Source organism: Lissotriton helveticus, chromosome 11 (genome assembly GCF_964261635.1).
Source record: "Lissotriton helveticus chromosome 11, aLisHel1.1, whole genome shotgun sequence".
Lineage (NCBI taxonomy): Eukaryota > Metazoa > Chordata > Amphibia > Caudata > Salamandridae > Lissotriton > Lissotriton helveticus.
Genome location: NC_136072.1, coordinates 11,797,473 through 11,819,126, shown reverse-complemented (window position 1 = coordinate 11,819,126; position 21,654 = coordinate 11,797,473). Strand labels below are relative to the sequence as shown.

The window sequence follows — 21,654 nt, the reverse complement described above, 5'->3', positions numbered from 1 at the left end:
GAAGTCCTTCCATTTGGGGTCACTACAGCACCCAGAGTCCTCACCAAATGCCTCACAGTAGTTGCAGCCAACGTAGGGAGACAGCAGATTCATGTCTTACCTTATCTGGACGACTGGCTTATAAAAGCCAAATCACACAGCAGTTGTGTGCAACACACACACAACAGAATTCAGCTGCCTCACATCTTTGGATTCACAGTAAACCTCGCCAAATCCCATCTCCAACCGTCCTGCATAGAAGAGTACTCAGGGGCGGCAATAGACACTTCAAATGCTCTAGCATATCCCATTCCACTGTGGATAAGTGCCATACAGGCTCTAATCCAAAGATTTCATCCTCAACACTCACTGCTAGCACAAGTGTTCATGCAGTTAATTGAGATGATGGCCTCCTGCATTCTCCTCGTCCCTTATGCAAGACTCCAAATGCGTCCCTTACAGGAATGTTTGGCACGTCAGTGGAACCAGGTGTAATGGTATCCAGGCAGGTTCCGCAGGAGCGTCAGGAATCCGATGATAATTCCACAGCCTTCCCCTACGGCCTTCCGACTCTATCAAACACTAGAGTATCGAGAGGCTCGCCAGGGGAAAACAGGGAGACAAAACAAGGAAAGGCGGGGAAGAAACAAAAGAAGACTTGACTGTAATCTTCTGTGATGATTGGACACTCTGCTGTGTGGAATTCAGGAGGACATCGAACTGCAATAAAATATATATTTCTAACAACAGTTTATACTATACATAAACTTTATGGTCTCTATATCAATATAACATACCACCAATGTTTTGTCTGATGTTCAGGAGTGATGTACAGGAAGGGGAGGTTTTCGTCTTGAGTTACAACTAGAGTAATGGAACAGAATTGAGTAATAACACTCTTTCCATCATGAACATACATTGTATATTCCTAATGAACAAACTCTCTTACTGGATTTGATGCACAAGGCTGTCCAATGTAAGTGGTATTCAATAGTACACTTGACAAGTATTCAATGCCAACACCAGCACAGGGCAATGGATATCTAAAGAACAAAACACATGTATGAAACTAATGAACATCAAATGCCTTAAATAAACAATTAAGCAGCGCACAGCGCTGTTACCGTGATTCTTAGACGAGTCTGTTATGTCTTGCACCTCCCGATTGAATCCACGCAAGTGTCCCCAAGTACAGGATATGGCTGATCCAGAATAATGGATGATGATGGGGCAGCAGAGAAGCAGTCAAGTACGGAATTGAAAGGGACACAAAAAGAGGGCTCACCGAATGGTTGAGGAATCCCAACCAGCAGGCGTACGAGGTGTACAAAACCTAAATACCTAATTAAGGAGGCCCTGAGGCCACCCGGCCGGACGACGGAGAACAAGCCCGGCCGTCAGGCGGAGTAGCCAACAAACAGGTCTTTGAGGGTAGGGAAGGGTAGCCTGGCCGGACGGCGGAAACCAAGCCCGGCCGCCGGGCCGAGCAACAAACGGAAGTGGGAGCAGAACACCAAGTGCCCGGCCGGACGACGGGGACCAAGCCCGGCCGTCGGGCGGAGCTGCAAACGGGAAGGGAGTGGAGCAGAAAAATGCCCGGCCGGACGACGGAGACCAAGCCCGGCCGTCGGGTGGAGCAGGGAAAGGGAAGGTAGAGTAGACGAGCTCCAACAGAGAACGAAAGCGGGAGCAACGAAAACTCTCTGAAAACACGAAGGACAGAAAACTTCCTTCGGGTAGCAATCGAAGCGAAAGAGACCATAAACCGAAAGTCAGGCACAGGAAACAGAATGGAACAGGAACACTGAGCTAGACGCTAGAACGTAAAGCGTCACTCCCAGGGCTCTTGTCTGATTTATAGGGGCTTGTTCTTAAAGGGGCAGTACGTGTACTCATCGGGGCGATACTCGGGGCATGACACCAGGCTCAAGGTCAGCTGACAGATTTGGTTTTGGTGGACGCCCGAACCCATCGCTCTCTGCAGTAGTGGAACACTCAAAACCTTTCCAAAGGTCAACCGTTCCTCGACCCAGTTCTACAGATAGTGCTAACAGCAGACTCATCGCTCACCGGATGGGGAGCTCATCTTCAAACCCTTACGATCCAGAGCATTTGGACCCCCAAACAAAGACAATTCCACATCAACTACCTGGAATTGTTATCAATCTTCCTAGCATTACAATCTTTTCAACTCCACCTCCTAGGCAAAGCTGTCCTTGTCCGTACAGAGAACATGACAGCAATGTAGTACATACAGAAACAGGGGTAATACATTCTCTGCAACTTTCACACCTAGCTCAAAGCATATGGAGATGGGCCATTCAGCAAAACATATATCTCCTGGCGGAATACCTACCAGGTGTACACAATCAAATAGCAGATCTGCTCAGTCATCAGACACAGCAGATCCACGAATGGGAAACTCATCCTCAATTTCTTCTTCCATTCTTTCACATGTGGGGCCACCCAGAAATAGATCTGTTCGCCACACACCAAAACGCAAAATGCCCAACCTTCGCGTCCCGGTTTCCAAACCCATTGTCCAAAGGCCATGCGCTATGGATGAACTGGTAAGAAAAAGTTGCTTACGCTTTTCCGCCTCTCCCACTCATTCTGTTAGTGGTTCGGAAACTCAAACAGCATTCCCTCACAATGATCCTAGTAGCTTCAACATGGGCTTCATAACCATGGTTCACAGCCCTATTGGAACTATCAGTAGTTCCTCATAAAAAAACTACGTCTCTCACCCAAGCTTTCCACTCAGAACCATGGAGAGATAAGACATCCAGATCCCAATCAACTCAACCTTGCGATCTGGCACCTGAGGTCTTAGAGTTTGGCTACCTAAATCTTCCGCCAGACTGTATGAATATTATTAAAGAAGCTAGACGCCCTACCACCAGAGCATGCTATGTGGCAAAATGGAAATGATTTGTCATTTATTGTAAAAACAACAAAATGAATCTACTAGTTGCTTCTATTCAGAATATTATCTGCTACCTCTTGCATCTACAACAATGTAACCTAGCGTATACATCTATTAGGCTACATCTAGCTGCCATAGCAGCCTATCTTCAAAATAGACAACATCAGTCTTTGTTCAGAATGCCCCACTATCAAAGCTTTTATGGAAGGACATATGAGAATAATTCCACCCAGAGTTCCGCACTCTCCAGTGTGGAACCTAAATGTGATCCTTACCAGGCTCATGGGTCCCCCTTTTGAACCTCTCCACAAATGCAAACTACAGTTCCTCACTTGGAAGGTAGCTTTTTTGGTTGCTATCACATCTCTCATGAGAGTTAGTGAACTCCAGGCATTAACCATTCAAGAACCATTTTCACAAATGCAAAATAACAAAGTGGTTCTTAGGACTAACCCTAAATTTTTACCCAAAGTCGTATCTGCCTTCTATCTTAACCAGTCTGTTGAACTCCCAGTGTTTTTCCCTCAACCAGACTCAGTGGCAGAACGAGCTCTTCACACGTTAGACGTTAAAAGAGCTATACTCTACTACATTGAAAGGACAAAGGGCCACATTCATCAACATTGCCATTTGCGATTCCTTATTAGCGAAAAATAAGGAATCGCTAATAAGGAATCGCAAATGGCTATGCATGAGGAAATTGCTAAATAAATTGCGATTTCTTAAAATTCCTTAATTGCGACTCGCAAATTGCGAATCACAATTAAGGAATAGCTCCCCATTCATTCCTATGGGCCTAGAGGCCCATAGGAATGAATTGGAAGACATTCTCAATTTGCGATTAGCAATTAGCGATTTGCAAATTGAGAATGCGATTTCAAGGGTGCAGGGGTGTCCAAAGGACACCCTGTTGCACCCCTGAAATCAATCTGTGCACATATGTTGTGCACACACATGCCCTAAGGGCATGTGTGTGCACAACATGAAACTTTGAAAAATGCACAAAAGTGCATTTTTCAAAGTTTTCGCAAATTACCATGAGGTTCATCCTCATGGTAATTTGCTCCCCTTATTTGCGAATTTTTAAAGTTTGATGCAGTGCATTTAAGGAATCTCAATTTGAGATTCCTCAAATGCAATCTCAATTTAAGAAATCGCAATTTTGCAATTTCTTAAATTGCGAAAATTACAAAAATGATAATGCATCCCAAAAAAAGGAATTGCATTCGCAAACGGCCGAATTTTGCGATTCAAACCATTTGCGAATGCAATTTCCATAGATGCATGTGCCCCGAAATCCTTTAGAAAGACCAAACAACTCTTTGTGGCTTTCTCCCCAGCTCATTAAGGCAATCCTATCTCAAAGGCAGGAATTGCAAGGTGGATTGTTAAGTGCATCAAAATAAGCTATATCAAAGCAACACAAACCTTTCCCCCTAAAGCTCATTCCACACAAACACTAGGGACTTCCATGGCATCCTTAGGGAACATTCCCCTAGATGATATCTGCAAAGTAGCAACTTGTGATACACCATGCACCTTCACAAAACACTATTGTGCAGGCAAAACAACAAGCTAGTGTGAGCCAGGCTAGATTAACCTCTACCGCGCTACCGCGTTTTCCCGCTGTGCGCTGGAATTTCAAAAATGCGCTGTTTATGACAAAGCCAGCTCGTCATCCGCGTAGCGCAGGTAACGCCCATGACGAGCTGGCTTTGTCATCAGCGCTGAAGGGGTTAAGAACACTTTTTCATACCACTGCAACAGATACCAGTAGCCACCACTAAGGAGGCAACTGCTGTATAGTCAATGCAAAAGAACAGAATCTGCAGCTCATATGCCTCGAACGTAAAATGCTACTTACCAGTATGCATCTGTCATGTAGAGCTGCAGATTCGTATACGCCCACCCGCCTCCCCAGATACCTATATCTGTTCCAGTACTATCTTACTTAGATACATTACACATGGACATCTCTTTCTACTTCTTACTACTCCATTGTAACCCTTCGCAGCAAAAACAATATAAGGATTGAGTCGATGCCCATGCGCACTGTCGTCCCAGGGAGGAGTCACCTACCTCGTGACTACAAAGACTTCTTCCAAGACAAAAACAAAGTGTAAACATCCCAGCCCAACACCAGATCAATGTAAAAGTATACAAATCTTCCTCTCTGCATGCCAAGAAGAGATGCATACTGGTAAGTAGCATTTGCATTTCTGCTTGTTGTCAGATATCCACGTTATTATACCCCCAGAGGCCAGCACCATATACACCCGCTGAAATTTACTTACTCGTATAAAAACGCAGCATTTCAGAAATTGGTTTATTTTTGGGCTCGTGGACGAATCTAAAAGTACCTGAACATACCTGTTAAAAATCCAACATCTGAGCGTTAAAAGCAGAGTCCAGCGGAATAGCTAGTTAAATAAAATTCCTAAATAATTATAGTTTTTCACCTTTGATAAAGTAAAATCACCCATATTAAAAGACTTTGAGTCGGTGCTGGGATGACCACATGTCATGACACAGATTGGAGTTAAGGTGGAGGGATATCACCAAACAACCAATGTCATTTGAGGAGAGATGAATACTCCTCTGGGCTTAAACACGATGAGAGGGACAAAGTCTCAAAGCAGTGGCTTACAGAGGCTGGTCAAGGAACCCATGGGTGAAAGAGATGAACCCAAAGCCTACTCTGTGTATATTGTTAGAATGAACTCTGTTTGACAGCTGTGCTGTCAAAACCTAGACCTAGATATCAATTGCAAGCAATATACAGGAGTAACTGGATTAAAGTACAATTATTTCTATAACAGGTAGTTGGTCTAATTCTCAACTAGTTCACAGACCATTATATGAGTTTAGAAGAAACATTGTGCAATTAATCATCAGTAATTTGTGGCAAGAATGTGAGGCCATATGTATCATTCAAAATTTCGATCGCAAACGCTGAAATTCGCAGAATTTCCTCATTTGCGAAAGCAATTAGGCTTAATGGTATGTATCAAAGAAAAATTGCCTCGCAAAATAAGGAATCGCAACATTTCCATATCACTGCATTCTGTGTAATTAAAGCACACCAATATGTAATACTTCTCTGTCGCGTGCTGTTGTGCAGGCCTCAGCCTGGCCCGCTAGTGCAAGGGGTTCGCCCTTCTGCGCACGAAGTCCTCAGACCCATAGGAAAAAGTTGGCACGGAAACTGGAATTGCAAAACATAGAATTTATTACACTTCATGAAGTGGTGCTAAAGTTCAGACAGTACCCTTCTGCACTATGAGAAGTAGCACAAAGGGCTACCGAACACATGGTTTATTTATACCCACACAAGGGCTCAAAAGAAGGCGGTACAAAGCACAAGAGCACATTTTATGTCCATACAAGATAATACCGAGAAGCAAAATCGATCAGTGGGAGGAGTCAACAGTCTTGGGGTCTCGGCTAACACATTCCAATCTAGGGCTAACCATTAACAGATGCGGACCCTAACGGTCAGCGGCAAAACACAGAGATGCTATTATTAGACTGTTGCCGTGCAGATTCGAAGGCCATGAGCAGAAAGATAGGACAACACACATGGTCGACACGAGGCAGCGCGTGGCAGACAAAATGGCTGCCGTGAGTTCAAAATGGATGCCGCTAAATGTCAAGTTAATGGCTAGAACTCGATGTCTTTTGCTAACGCTCAACTCAATTGATGTTATAATACAACAGACAACCCTTTTAGCGTTAGCTAAAGACATAAGCTCTTCTAGGATAATCTGTGCATTCATCTTGTATATCTATGCACATTATATTGGCTACTTCTTTGTCCACTAATTGTTGCGCTTTTACGGCATTTCGTTTGGACGGGATGCAGGCAGTTATGCACATAGAACACAACATTGGACCACAGTGTATACATATGCAACAGGTGAAAATCAATGCAATTGTAACACATAAGATAGTCAATAGTTTCCAACCCCAAGCAGAAAACAGAGCCAAAAACCATCCCGCAAATGTCCAGGTACCATTCTTCTCATGAATATCAGAAGCTATTTTATGCAGTTTAAGAATGGCTTCGTAGACAGAAGGCGAATTATCAGGTATATACACACAACAACTACTTCCGATGACTTTACATGCTCCTCCTCTATCGGCTAACATAACGTCCAGAACCATACGATTCTGAAGAGTTACAATTCTAGCAATTTGCAATTCCTCAGTAATATTACCAAGTGCTACAGCAGTTTCATTGGTAACAGCTTCCACTACTCTAGTTAATCGTCGTATTTTCCTGCTGTTTAAGGCAGCACCTACAAATGGGAACAGACCTAAATTAAAATCAACATATTGCTGCAGACTAGTATCTGTTTGATCAATATCATCAATCCGAATCGTTCGTTTATATTGGTTCATGGAAATATTTTGAAACTGTTTAAAATCTCGGTGATAAGAAGCAGGTGCAAGGAAAACAGGTGGCAATAGGAAAGATACATAACAAATGCCAGACCACCCTATAGGTAATCTGTGATATCCATGACTTCCGTATACTAAATATGTGTTATGTGAAGCCAAAAATGTACTATTGTTTATTCCATCTAAATTTAACACAACAACGCATTCACTTATCCCTACTGGAATTCGTCCAGTACTTTGTACACATAAATTTGCTTTTGTACGTGTTACAGTAATCACAGATTCATTGTTCGTAGTAGAGTCTCTCGTATGAGTGAAAACATAAGGCGTAGAGGCATTGTCCGGTCGATATTCTTCTCACTCCCATATAGTTCCATTCGCTTGAGGATAACCATGTTCATCTTGATAACACTCTTTATTCAAGCGAAAAAGAAGTCCACCTACAGTAAGTTTTCTGTTCGAAAAGAGAAGAGTGTACCAAGCTCGACAAGACCCATTATGCGAAAAAGGAAGTGGAATAAATGGCGTTCCACCTTTCTTCTGATGAGCTGGAAGCATACCACAAAGCCAGCAGTTTGTAAAATTTGTGGCATCATGAGTATGGTGGAGCATTTGAACAAAAGTATTATTCAGATAAGATTCTCGATGCTTATGCTCATGATAGGGAAGAGTAAAATGCTGATGCTCTTCCGGAATTGGAGTAGTAGGAACTATAAGAAATTTTCGAGCAGAGCTCGCTATCTCGATGGACCAGGTGATTACTGCAATAAATATTAAAACAACAAAAACACTCAATACTCCCAAAATTCTTTTCTTAGTAGTATTCATAGTCTCAAAAGTCCTCTTCAAACTAAAAAACAGCACAAATAAAATAAGTCAGTGAGCTCTTTACTCTGGGCAGACGTTGGTTTCTTCGCCGCAGACCAAGACAGGTGTCACTACACTACGCAGGGCTGATCCCCCTCCCTTCTCATATCAGCTCTCCGTTTCCACTACCCAGAGCGGTTGCTCAACCAGTCTCGCAACAAAAAAAACCTTCAAATCTTTTTCTTTGATCTCAAACTATAGCGTGCTGCTCCAGAAGTCGTCTGGTCCTGGAAGAACTCCGCAGATCTGCCAGGTGATACAGCAGGGCCTTTCTCCGTAGCTAGGAGATCTCGATGATCAGTCAAAACAGCAGGTTCCACCAAGGTTGACAATACCTTGCGACAGTGGGTGCTATGGACCCAGTTGTGTTTGTTGGTCACTCAGACTGCCGTCCTCGTGGCAAGAAGAACTTGCTCTGGTCCACGCCACCTTGGCTCCAAACTGTTCGACCTCTCAAATGCTTTTATCATAATGAAATCGCCGGGTCGGAGTCCATGGCCCTCACCTTGGGATTTGTCCGGAAGCGCTTCTCGAACCTGTTGGTGAATAGAAACTAAGCTGTCAGTTAATTGTGCCAAATAGTCATTCATTAAAACACAAGGTACATCATACACAGATCTTGGCTTCGGAACTCCCCAGATGTTCATCGGCCGTCCAAACACCACCTCATACGGGGTAAGACCCGTTCGAGAATGTGGCACTGATCTAATAGACAATAGTGCCAACGGCAATGCATCTGGCCATGTCAACTTCGTGGAGGCTTGGATCTTTGCAATTTTGAGCTTAAGAGTGCCATTATACCTTTCCACCAATCCTGCAGACTGTGGATGGAACACAGCATGGAACATTTGCTTATTGCCTAATCCCTTCAGGGCATACTTAATAACTTCCCCAACAAAATGAGGTCTGTTATCACTCCATAAAAGTCTGCAAACACCAAACCTCGGGAAGAACTCCTTCAGTAGCACCTTAGCAGTAGAAATAGCCGTATTATCTTTCGTGGGGTATGCCTCAATCCATTTGCTGAAAGCACAAACCACCACTAGGACATACTTCAAATTTTTACATCGCTCAAGTTGAATGTAGTCCATTTGCAAGACTTCAAAAGGTGCAGTTGGTGTAACAAACCCTCAAGATGGAACTCGTGTCCCCTTTCCGGGATTATATTGCAGGCAAATCAAGCAAGATTGTACTACTCTCTTAGCTGTATTGGCAATCTCAGGATGCTCCCAAACTTGCGTAAGCATTTTTGTCATTGCAAGAGCTCCAACATGTGCCACGCCATATGCCATCTGAACCATGGGTTGCACGAAAGCTATAGGCAGTTTCCATCGATCCATTTGCTTGTTTCTCCAGCAACCTTCGTCATCTAACTCTCCTTCTTTAGACCATTGTTCACGTTCTTTGTCAGAAGCTGTCTTCTATATCTCTCGCACTTCCTGCCTAGCATCGTGCCATCTTTCAGCTTGCGACTTCACCACATACATAGAAGTGGTATTTCTCTGTACGGCAGTCTCACGGGCTATACGATCTACAAAAGCATTTCCTTGACCAATCTTGTCTGTAACTTTCTTGTGTGCACTACACTTCACTATAGCAATTTTCTTCGGCAATGTCAATGCAGTCAGGAGATTGTGCACTAGATCTCCATGCATTATCTGCATTCCATGAGACGTAAGAAAGCCTCTTTCCTTCCAGAGTAGGCCGAAATCGTGCGCTACTCCAAAAGCATAGCGGCTATCTGTATAAATGTTCACAGACAAACCAGCACTGAGCTCACATGCTCGCGTCAGTGCTATCAACTCAGCTGCATGAGCCGATTTCTGTGGTATGCGAGCTGTCTCCACTATTGTCTCAAGCGGGGTGATCGCATATGCGGCTGAGGTCGTACCATCTGGTAATTTCAAACAGGACCCATCAACCCACAATTCACCATCTACATCTGGAAGGGGCGTATCCTGCAAATCAATACGACCCTTTGTCTGTTCTTCAGTCAGAAAAATACAATTGTGCGTTTCTTGTGACTGAGGCTGAGTCACCGGATATGGTAACAAAGTAGCTGGGTTCAAAGTTGCACATCTCTTCAATGTAATGTGGGGGGCTAACAGTGTCAATTCATATCCTGTAAGACGAGCGCTAGTCAAGTGCTGCGTCTTTGTCTGATTTAAAAGGGCATCAACAGCATGTGGTACTAGCACTAACAATTTATGTGACAAAACTATTCCCTCACTTTGTCGAATTGATACCGCTGTTGCTGCAACTGAACGAAAGCATCCAGGCAATGCTCTAGTAACAGGGTCAAGAACTGCAGAAAAGTACGCACACGGGCGTTGCTTATCGCCATGTAACTGGACCAACACTGATAATGCACATCCATCTTTCTCGTGCACGTAAAGTGTGAAAATCTTCGTGTAATGTGGTGGGCCTAACACTGGTGCTGAACAAAGAGCTTGTCGTATCTGTCGAAAAGCATTTTCACATTCATCTGTCCATGGGAGGGGTACAGGGGTATCTTTCGTCAAAAGTGCTAACAAAGTCTTAACAATGTGTGAAAATCCCAAAATCCACTGTCTACAAAATGAGGTGAGACCCACAAATGCACGTACTCCTTTCTGTGTGGTAGGAACTGGCGTGTCTAAAATTGCTTGTATGCGATCTGATGTCAATGCACGTCCCTCCTTAGACAAAAGGTGACCTAAGTAGGTTCCCTTTGGTCTACAATATTGCAGCCTCTTTCGAGAGACTTTGTGATGGCGTGAAGCTAGAAAAGAAAGCAAAGATAGAGTACATGTTTCACACTGTTCTGGGGTGTCGGCCGCCAACAAGATGTCGTCGACATATTGTATGCGGGCCACACCGTCAGTCAATGCGAAAGAATCAAGTTCCCTTTTCAATGCTTGGCTGTAGATACTCGGACTGTCAGTGTAACCTTGAGGAACTCTACAGAATCGATACGATCGATTATTCAAAGTGAAGCTGAACAAATATCGGCTGTCAGAATGAATAGGGATCGAGAAGAAAGCGTTCTTCAAATCGATTTCAGTAAATGTGGTGGCAGTCGGAGGGACTAAAGTAAGAAGTGTCGTAATGTCTGAAACCACAGGGTATTGTGGTATCACTATCTTATTTACCTCCCCCAAATCAATGATGAATCTGTAAATTCGTGTATCTGAATCTCTTTTCAAAATTGGAAGAATCGGGCTGTTGCAAACATTGTATGGAACCTCCTCAACAACCCCAACTTGTATTAAATCATGTACGATCCGTATGAGTGCTTCCTCTCCCTCCTGTGAAATGCGATATTGTGGCAAACGTGGTAACAAAGCTCCCTCCTTGACACTAATCTGGATCAGAGGAATAACCATCTGACCCACATCAGTGTCTGAGGTAGCCCATAAAGATGCAGGGAGTGAAGCTAATGCAGCATCTTCTTTAATCAAACAAATTCTATCAGATTCAATGTAATTATCATTTAAAATGACACGCACCCCTTCGGGAAAACATCTTATCGTAGCTCTAAAATGCTTTAACATATCAAGGCCAAAAATATTATCTGGAGTTTTCGGGGAAAGCAAAAATGGACATGAAACATCAAATTTATCGTTCTGCCGACAATCCCGCGTTTTCTGTTGGTCCGAATCGGAGGTGGAGGTCGATCTAATAACAAAAAATCATCTTGTGGTTTATTAAGGACTGGATAGAGAGGCTGACGGACAGGATATTTGCCAGATATCTGTAACCTTCGTTCTTTTTCCTCTCGTTCCTGTATTTCTCTAGTTTCTTTTTTTCGTAACTCCAGCGCTTTCTCATACACAGTCTTTCGCTGTTCCTTCTCAATCAACACTTGCTCACGCTTCTCCTTCTGTCGTACTTCTTTCTCCCACAGTTGCAAACTCTCAAACATATCACGCCTAGACTTCCGCTCAAACAAACAGCGCTCCACATATTCAACCTTTCGCGCATCAAACGACCCATGCAATGGCCAGCGTAACTCAGGATCCTTTTTGGTGTATTTGTGCCACAACGTGCTGTACATTATGGCAGAAAGACCAAACTTCACATACATATCTCGATTAGGAGTCCCCTCGGGGGGAGCCGGCTGTGATTCTTCAAGTCGTAAACTGGCGCCACCAAACAAGCAGCACATCTTTCGAAGTGCGCGGCAAACAGGCATGCTCAAAAATAGTGCAAGATATACACTACTATAGGTAAAGAGCGCTTAGGTACTTTCTTAGTACGTTGCGCTATACATATCAAAGGCGGAGAAAGCTCTGTGCATCGCCTGCCTATATGAGTTGCAACACATATATTGCGAAACAAAGGACCCAAACAAAACCAAAGTAGACAAGTCTATCCAAATACAAAGTGCTCGGGCAAGCGTTCCTAAAACTGCCTTACCAATACAAGAGCTTCCAAATGCCAAAACCTACAACAAAGCGCCGCAAAGCAACTCTTACCAATCGTAGGCTGTCCAGATTCCAACTGCCAAGTTCTAAATTCGACCAAACGGTCACTGCACGGCAGACCAGCAGAAGAGATCTCAGTCGAGGACCGGCGCCACCTGGATGGTCGGATCGGAAAGTAAGGAAGGAACACCTCGGATACCAAGACACGGGTCTTATCTGGTAGCGATCGCGACCTCAGCGAAGTTCCGAACCTTTGTCACGACCAATCCTTCGGGCATCCGAGTCGCCGATGAGCCCCACGTGCCGGGTGCCAATTTGTTGTGCAGGCCTCAGCCTGGCCCGCTAGTGCAAGGGGTTCGCCCTTCTGCGCACGAAGTCCTCAGATCCAAGGGAAAAAGTTGGCACGGAAACTGGAATTGCAAAACATAGAATTTATTACACTTCTTGAAGTGGTGCTAAAGTTCAGACAGTACCCTTCGGCACTATGAGAAGTAGCACAAAGGGCTACCGAACACATGGTTTATTTATACACACACAGGGGCTCAAAAGAAGGCGGTACAAAGCACAAGAGCACATTTTATGTCCATACAAGGTAATAACGAGAAGCAAAAATCGATCAGTGGGAGGAGTCAACAGTCTTGGGGTCTCGGCTAACACATTCGAATCTAGGGCTAACCATTAACAGATGCGGACCCTAACGGTCAGCGGCAAAACACAGAGATGCTATTATTAGACTGTTTCCGGGCAGATTCGAAGGCCCTGAGCAGAAAGATAGGACAACGCACATGGTCGACACGAGGCAGCGCGTGGCAGACAAAATGGCTGCCGTGAGTTCAAAATGGATGCCGCTAAATGTCAAGTTAATGGCTAGAACTCGATGTCTTTTGCTAACGCTCAACTCAATCGATGTTATAATACAACAGTGCGGTCTCCCTAATTCACATTCTATTCTCTTCTTCCTTCCTTACTTTCTCTCAACGCTTTGTCTCATGTCGCTACCCTTGCCATTTCTTCCATTTGCAGTTAATCTTTTTTCTCTCCGTTTCTCCTAATGCTTTCTGCTTTTCCCTCTTTTTACTTTCTCTAAATGTGTCTGTCTCTAGCTCTTGTTTAATATTTCTTTATATGTGTCCCTCTCTCTTTAGCTCTTGTCTCAACAATTCCACTCTCTCTCTTTTTACTGTTCTTAATCATTGGATATCTGGGAATATTAATTGTGATTTCTTAAGCAAGTGAAGGGAGACGCCTTTGTGGCAGAGTGAACTCGACACAATTTTGCACAGATTTTAAAATACTGAGGAACATTAGTTGTGTTTAAAATGTCACTTCATTGACTCACTATTGAGAATGTGTTTATTCTGCCAGAGGAATGTAAACAGAAAGTAATGCAGAAGCATACTTTTTCCTTAAAGGGGAGAGTGTTCCAGTCACAAAGATGCCATTACCTGAAGCAGACAACTCCATGCCCTGGAAGGTGTACAGTGGAGAAGATTATAAGAGACACATCCTGTTCTGTGGCACCAACCTCATCCAGAGCAAGGCATCTGCTTCTGGCTCCGCGAGAGCTGTGGTTCTGCAAACTGGTAAGTTTTCTAACTCAGCCTTGCCTTTGTCTGTGATATTAGTTCCACTGAGTCTTTTCACAAAAGTGCAAATTGTGCAATAGGGTTCAGAGGTCAAGAAATCAGATAAGTCTCTGTCATGGTAGGTATATATGTGTGTGTATATATACTTCATTGCTATTGAACTCAGAACTGACTTGTGATTCGAGTTTTATTTATGGGTGTGTACTCTGGGCCCGATTCACAGAACTAACTTAAGACAAAGTCCTAAACTTACTACCTTTGGTATTCACAGAAGTCAGGATTTTGTCTTAAGTTTGTCTTAAGACAAACTTAAGGCAGACTTAAGACAGACTTAAGACAGACTTAAGACAAGTCTGTCTTAAGTCTTTCCTAATTCTGTCTTAAGTTTGTCTTAGAACAAACTTAAGACAAAATCCTAACTTCTGTGAATACCATAGGTAGTAAGTTTAGGATTTTGTCTTAAGTTAGTTCTGTGAATCGGGCCCTCTATTCCTTATAATGCATAATTAATCTCTTCCTGAGCCTACAGTAGTGATAATTATTATGTCTATCCCATGAAAACAAAACTAAATACCATCCACTTTTAAAATTTGGCAAGTGGAAGTTTAAAGCTATTTAAAGTAGGGCACTCTCCAATGTTCGTTTATCATGTACAAGCATGCTGTTATAGTGCTTTGGCAATAACACAAAAACATTGTACTGGTAAGTAAAAGGCAAGGTGACTTTACCTGCATAATGTTCCGTGCTTGCATGAAGAGAGAATAGCACACGCTAGACAAACTTCAAATACGCTATTTCTGTTCTATGAAGTGTAAAATTAACTTCTGTACTTTTTAATAAATTACAGATAGGTTTATAGTCTAAGGCAACATTCTGTTTGAATTTCTCTTACAAAAGTAGCACAAATATATTGAAATCACTATATATTAGAAACAGTTTAATATGTGCCCATTTTTTATTTTAAAAACACTGCAGTAGCTTGGAATGTTTAGAAAGATACAGAAAGATTCTAGTTTTTCTCTATTGAAGGAGTACAAAAAATAAATATATTCTGTCAGCTTTGCCTTATAAGCTTTCAAAATAGAACAGAAGAAAGAAAAACAACTGTACGTTTTTCATTGCTTTCAACAGCTGCTCCATTTATACTCCGTGATCTGCGTGACCTGACCTACCTTTCCCCTGGCTCTGTCAGCAGGCATTGTGGGGCCGATTCACAGAACTAACTTAAGACAAAATTCTAAACTTACTACTTTTGGTATTCACATAAGTTAGGATTTTGTCTAAAGTTTGTCTTAAGACAGACTTAAGATAGACTTAAGACAAAATCCTAACTTAAGTCTGTCTTAAGACAAACTTAAGACAAAATCCTAACTTCTGTGAATACCAAAAGTAGTAAGTTTAGGATTTTGTCTCAAGTTAGTTCTGTGAATCGGCCCCTGTGACATCAGAACTCGACTGTAATAACTGTGGAGTCAGGAAATGCCCTTTTTGCTAGATCATCTTGATGTTTTGCTAGATGTTTTACTAGTTTGCTCACTATGAACACTGGGGTGCTGACTTCCAGCGCACAGTGTATGTGCTCTGGCCCCGAAAGTATATGCGCCATTGGCTAATACCTGATTGGCCTGTTTAACTTACCTTAAAGTCTCCAGTATATGGTATTCTGTGTACCCAGGGCCTGTAAGTTAAATGTCTCTAGCCCTGCTTGTGCCAGCACCACAGTGACCAAGTGAAAACATCACTGCAGCCTAGCATGTGTGTTTTAAACTGTCAATTCGTTGTGTCAAAATAACTCTTTTGACAGGCCTAAACCTTCATTTTTACTACCAAAAAAAACTATCCTAAGGCACGTCCTGAATGCCCATGTGGCAAGGTGACTTGTATTAACAAAGCCGGATATGTATAGATAGGTTTTAAATAATCTGTCAGTGAAAAATCTCCATGATCTTTTCACTGTGGCAAATCTATCTGTCCCATAGAAAGCACTGGGTCACATTATAACACCAAAAACCATTTAGGAATAGCTAGAACAATGATTCAAGGGCTTAAATTAATAGAAATTTAAAATTCAATATGATGGTAAGGTTGGATTTTAAATTCCTATTTCTACTTTTAGAAATTTGGCATTTTCTTGTCTAAAGCCTCTAGTTGTCCTTCAGAGAAAATCATAACATCTCACTGGGCAGCCTGCTGGAAGGCATGAATTACTCTCTGGAAGGGGAACAAAGGGACCTTGGCTGGGCGAACAAGTAACGTCCTTCTGACAGGATGGAAAGGGAGAAGTGGCCACTAACTGTATAATCTTCAAAGGGGCGGCGTCTGTCACAGACAGATGTAACTCACACCTAGGCCTGCCTCTGCCATTGTCCAAGTAGCCCGAGTGCCACCAATCCCATTGGGGGTGGAAACTGCCCTGGAACTGGTTTTGCAGGGACAGATCCTCATTTCCCAAGACACATATCAGGTGTGTGCCCAGAGTTTTGTTAACGGGAAGGATGGCATGTCATGTTAAATTTTGGCATAGATGGGCACTCTGAGGTTGTTTATGGCCAACAATGTTAAAGAGAGAATGGTTGCCCCTGGGAACTATTTCCCTATTGGTTAGAGAGTCCCCCATCCACCCACTAGCTAGTGCCAGGCATAAAAGTAGCAGCCATGGATACCTTCTTCAGAACACTGCTGAACCTGTGGAAAACAGAAGAAGGACTGCACATACTGAACCAAAGGGCTGGATCATAGAAAAAGGATGGAGTCTGCTATTTACGTACAGAGAGAATACCTAAGTACTGGACCAGCTCCCAGTTGAACCCAGGACAGAAGAGTGGACTCCTAGGGCTAGTTGGAAAGCCAACTGTTAAGCACTAGGAACAAAAAAGCTGCAAGAAGCTTGCAACAAAGAAGAGTCCAGCTGGCCAGTTCCAACTGAATTTGCCCTGAGCCCTGCTGGTGGCTTCTAGGAGATTGTGTCATGCCTCTCCAAGTGGTGCCAAAAGGTCCTAGACCCATGGCAGGTATTGGAGTGTACTCTCTCTTCCTCACAATTGTAAAAGTGGAAACTTTTTTTGAATTTTGTCATAAAATAGGCAGAGACTTTCATGGGTCTGCAACCGAACCCCAGCCTTGACCGTTGTTGCATCAAACATGCTGGTTTGCCCCACTAAAAGCAGCTCTACTTCCAGAAAAGTCATAAAGTGGAGGATTTTACCAGGAACAATGCAAAACAGCACCCCCATGTCATCAAGGCCTCTCTTAGATCCAGCCAGCATCCCTCCTCGGAGATGAGATAATTCCACCAGGAAAAAAGACTAAACGTCTGAACAAGATCTTCGGTGAACAGGTCACACCGGTACAACAGTGATGGATAACTTATCCACCAAAATATAAACCCTAATGCTTATAATGGGATTTATAATTTTTCGGACAGGATATCCATCACAGTATTGACAGAGTAACCCGTCTGCCGAGATCTAAATCAGGCCCTTAGTCAGAAGGTAAACTTTTCTCCACATCATCTCCTACGCCGACGACACCCAGCTGATCCTCTCCCTCACCAACGACCCCGCCACCGCCAGAGCCAACCTACACGAAGGGATGAAGGAGGTAGCCGAATGGATGAAGAACAGCCGCCTGAAACTGAACTCGGACAAGACGGAAGTCCTCATCCTAGGATCCTCACCCTCCGCCTGGGACGACTCCTGGTGGTCCCCCGCCCTGGGCAGCGCACTGAAACCAACAGACCACGCACGCAACCTGGGCTTCATCCCGGACTCATCCCTCTCCATGACCAGACAAGTCAACGCCATCTCCTCGTCGTGCTTCAACATCCTACGCATGCTACGCAAGATCTTCCGGTGGATCCCCACCGAGACCAGGAAGACAGTCACCCAGGCCCTCGTCACCAGCCGACTGGACTACAGCAACTCCCTCTACGCCGGAATCACCGCCAAACTCCAGAAGAGACTCCAGCGGATCCAGAACGCCTCAGCAAGACTCATCCTGGACATCCCCCGTCGCAACCACATCTCCGGACACCTGCGAGACCTGCACTGGCTCCCGGTCAACAAGAGAATCACCTTCCGTCTCCTCACCCACGCACACAAAGCCCTGCACAACCAAGGACCAGAATACCTCAACAGCCGCCTCAATTTCTACGCTCCCAAACGCCAGCTTCGATCGACCGGCCACGCCCTAGCCGCCGTCCCCCGCATCCGAAGAGTCACCACAGGGGGAAGGTCCTTCTCCTACCTCGCCGCCAAGACCTGGAACTCCCTCCCGACCCACCTCCGCCTGACCCAGGACCACCTCGTCTTCAGGAAGCAGCTCAAGACCTGGCTGTTCGAGCAGTAGCGGACCCCCCCTCCCCAAGCACCTTGAGACCCTCCGGGTGAGTAGCGCGCTATACAAATGCTTTGATTGATTGATTGATTGATTCTCCGGGACAAACCTAGTCCCTGCTTCTGACCCGCACTTAATGTTAGTCGGCCTTAACGTTTGGCTTTGACATGGTTTAGAGCAAGCAACAAATACCCCTGGTTGGCAGTTGGCGCTTTTTAGTGCCAGAAAACTCTACAACTCCTAAACCTCATATCTCCACCTCCCCTCATCACATTTTTGTACTTTTAGTGTTTACTTAAATATAAAAATATATGCTATTTCATATATTAAAGAGGGTTTTAATTGTGTTGTTTTCTATTTGCTGTTTTGGTACTGGTAAATGCTTTACACCCGTTTTCCTTTGAGCTGAGCCTGACTGCTCTGTGCCACAGCCACCCTGAACTGAGATAAGGTTTGGATTAAAGTGCCCTAACTGGATCTGATACAGAATAGTACGATTCTTACTTGGAATGGTCTCACAACCACCCCAACTAATAATCCACTTTTCACACCAGGATTCCTGGAAAGATTGACTGAATGTCATCATCAGATACAAAGTCTTCAGACATCCATTAGGGATAGATGTAATGCACATACACAGCACACAACCAGTAACCCTTACTGTGACTTCCTAGGAAGACTACCCACATGTTTAAAGTAACCCCAGGTGAATGGTTGCTTATGCTGACATAATGTTACATAGTTTCTGACATTATGCATTGCAAATCTATACTACTATTATAAAGAGAGAACAGTGAACCTTTGAGGCGGGTAAACTCGGGAACCACAGCGCCAATCAAAACACCCAATACAGCGTTGGAAAGGTCAGGGTAAGCAGATGGTCATAGGCCATATATCAGCAAAAAATATATGTTACAAGGGCAAAGTACGTTCTTTGCCAAAGTAGTCCCTTGGAAGTAGTGCCATGTCTGAGGTGGGCGTGTGCGCTAACGAAGAACGTGCTGACATCACCGTCAGACATTTTGGTAAAGTTCAGGAAGTAAACCAGGAGCGCGAGGAGGAACTGCCAGGAGCGTGAGGAGCAGCGATAGGAGTGCGAGGCTGAGGAGCGGCGGCGCCCGCGGTGGGCTAAGGTAGAGGTCCGACATGCCCAGGGGTAGGAGGGCCACGACCGCGAGGTGGAGCGGCCAGGAGCGCGAGGCTGAGGAGCGGACATGAGCGCGGGGAGGAGCGGCCAGGAGCGCGAGGCTGAGGAGCAGCGGCGGCGGCGGTGAGTGTCACCCGGTATTTGACACACGGAGGCACAGGTGGTTGGGGGCCTGGGATTCGAGACGCGACATGCTGCCGGAGGTCTGTGGGGGCCCTGAAGGTGGTGGGTGCGCTCCGAGGACTGCACACTGAGCCTCATTACCCCCGGACAACGTCGGGTGGGCTACTAGTAATATGTAAAATGCCTTCCATAATGTGGATGGATTGGCACTCTTCTGCCTCAACCTGTGTGTTTTCGTGTACAGTGCTAAATTAAGTGTAGAGCAGCGTGGCAGGGGCAAGGATCAGGATGTGGAAATTCACAGTTGGCAGGGTTGCATTCTGACAACCAGCTGATGTACCACCACTGACACATGGGTGTATGTATGTTTAACAGTGGTCTGTTGTCCATCTTTTCAAATAAGTCCTGCATTTCTTATTTTCTGCATCCTCATAAGGGTCTCATTCTCAGCATTCCCCAATCTCTGCAGTTCCCTGAGCCAAAGTAGCTTGAGAGGTGTTGCTGCTGCCTTTCATGACATGGCTATTCTCCGTTTTTCCAGGATACATGCCAGGAGGGCAGATTGTTTGCTGATTTATTTTTCTTCAAACTAGGCATTACTCCCGCAGACAAGATTTTTTCTGGTTTGTTCTGGTTTGGCAGTTCTATACCTCCACAACAGTATTCACAGCTGTGTTCCAGTAATACAAGATCTGTGGGCATTCTCATCCCTTGTGATAGCAGTCTGCATTACCAGTTCTGCATCTAATGCAGGTGTCTTCTGCTTCTGCGTAAAGTGCTGAGATGCTTAGGGGATAGGTAAATCTGGTATAAGTAGTTAAACCTCACACATTTGATCCTAGGTTTTGTGCAGTCTTTTTTATTATGGGAAAATACACAAGATGATGGACGGAATGTTGCACAATGGCAAAACATTCACCTCCAGTCACAGATATGGGTCTAATCCATCGTTACTATGCTCACCAAGCCACCCCAGTTCAGACATGGTCATATGCAAATCAGTCTTGACCCTGTGCCTCATGGGTACAGTCCAGCCTGAACTGCCAAGCCATGTCTTCCCTGGACCGGAATCAAGCATCCTAGGACCGGTTTCTGGCTATCAGCCGTCTTCAGCCAGGATAGCTTGACTCCAGTGGCATAGTACGCAAGGGACCCATGTCTGGGCATACCCTTCCCACATAATATAGTAACTTCCCCCATTTGGTGTCTGATATTTTTCTCCCAGTTTTCTAACTCCATCTTTCCCAGGTTTTTGTTATATATGCTTAGGACTATTTGAGCAGCACTCCACATAGCAGAGATACAGTCTCCTTGAGCTCTTCATGTGTAAATGTAAATGTAAATGTACAGGAATTTATATAGCGCAAATCACCAAGCGGTTTCTATGCGCTTGCTTAGGGAACCCGTCCTGGTATTCCCCTGTGAGATAACCCCGGCAGGGTATCCGCAAGGTGAAAGCAAGGCATCCCGCCGCGAGGGGCCGTTGTGGAGATTAAGCAAGCTATTGCCCAGAGTCGCAGAGTGTGAACCCGTGAATCGAGTAGGCACCGGAGCGAGAATTGTCGAGTCCATGGACATTTTAGGACTCAAGACCCCACCGAGCCGGAAATTGAACCCTGGTCCCGGGCTGACCTCTGCTTCCAGGTCTGCCTCCTCTAACCAGTGAGCCACACTTCTCCAGTCTGTCAGTATGAGTTATGCAAACTTTGAGGTTTCAGATTAGTTAATCTCAGATTTCTATGTCAACTGCTTCGCTCTCACAAGCTTGTTATATGTTATGAATTGGAGCATTGTTATTCCAATTGTTTTTTAATAATTTTGAATGAGCGAAGTACACCATTGTCATATAGGTTGCTTGTCATCACACATTTCGCATCTAGCCAT

At 44.4% G+C, this 21,654-nt stretch overlaps 1 protein-coding gene across 1 annotated transcript in view; it reads left to right on the top strand.

Moving 5' to 3' along the window:
• Window positions 1-21,654, top strand: part of LOC144791849 (putative cation-transporting ATPase 13A4) — a 652,319-nt gene that overhangs the window by 173,934 nt on the left and 456,731 nt on the right. The window contains exon 10 of the mRNA XM_078666632.1: window positions 13,992-14,162. Coding sequence (XP_078522758.1) covers window positions 13,992-14,162 — 171 coding nt within the window. The remainder of the gene's footprint in view (window positions 1-13,991; window positions 14,163-21,654) is intronic.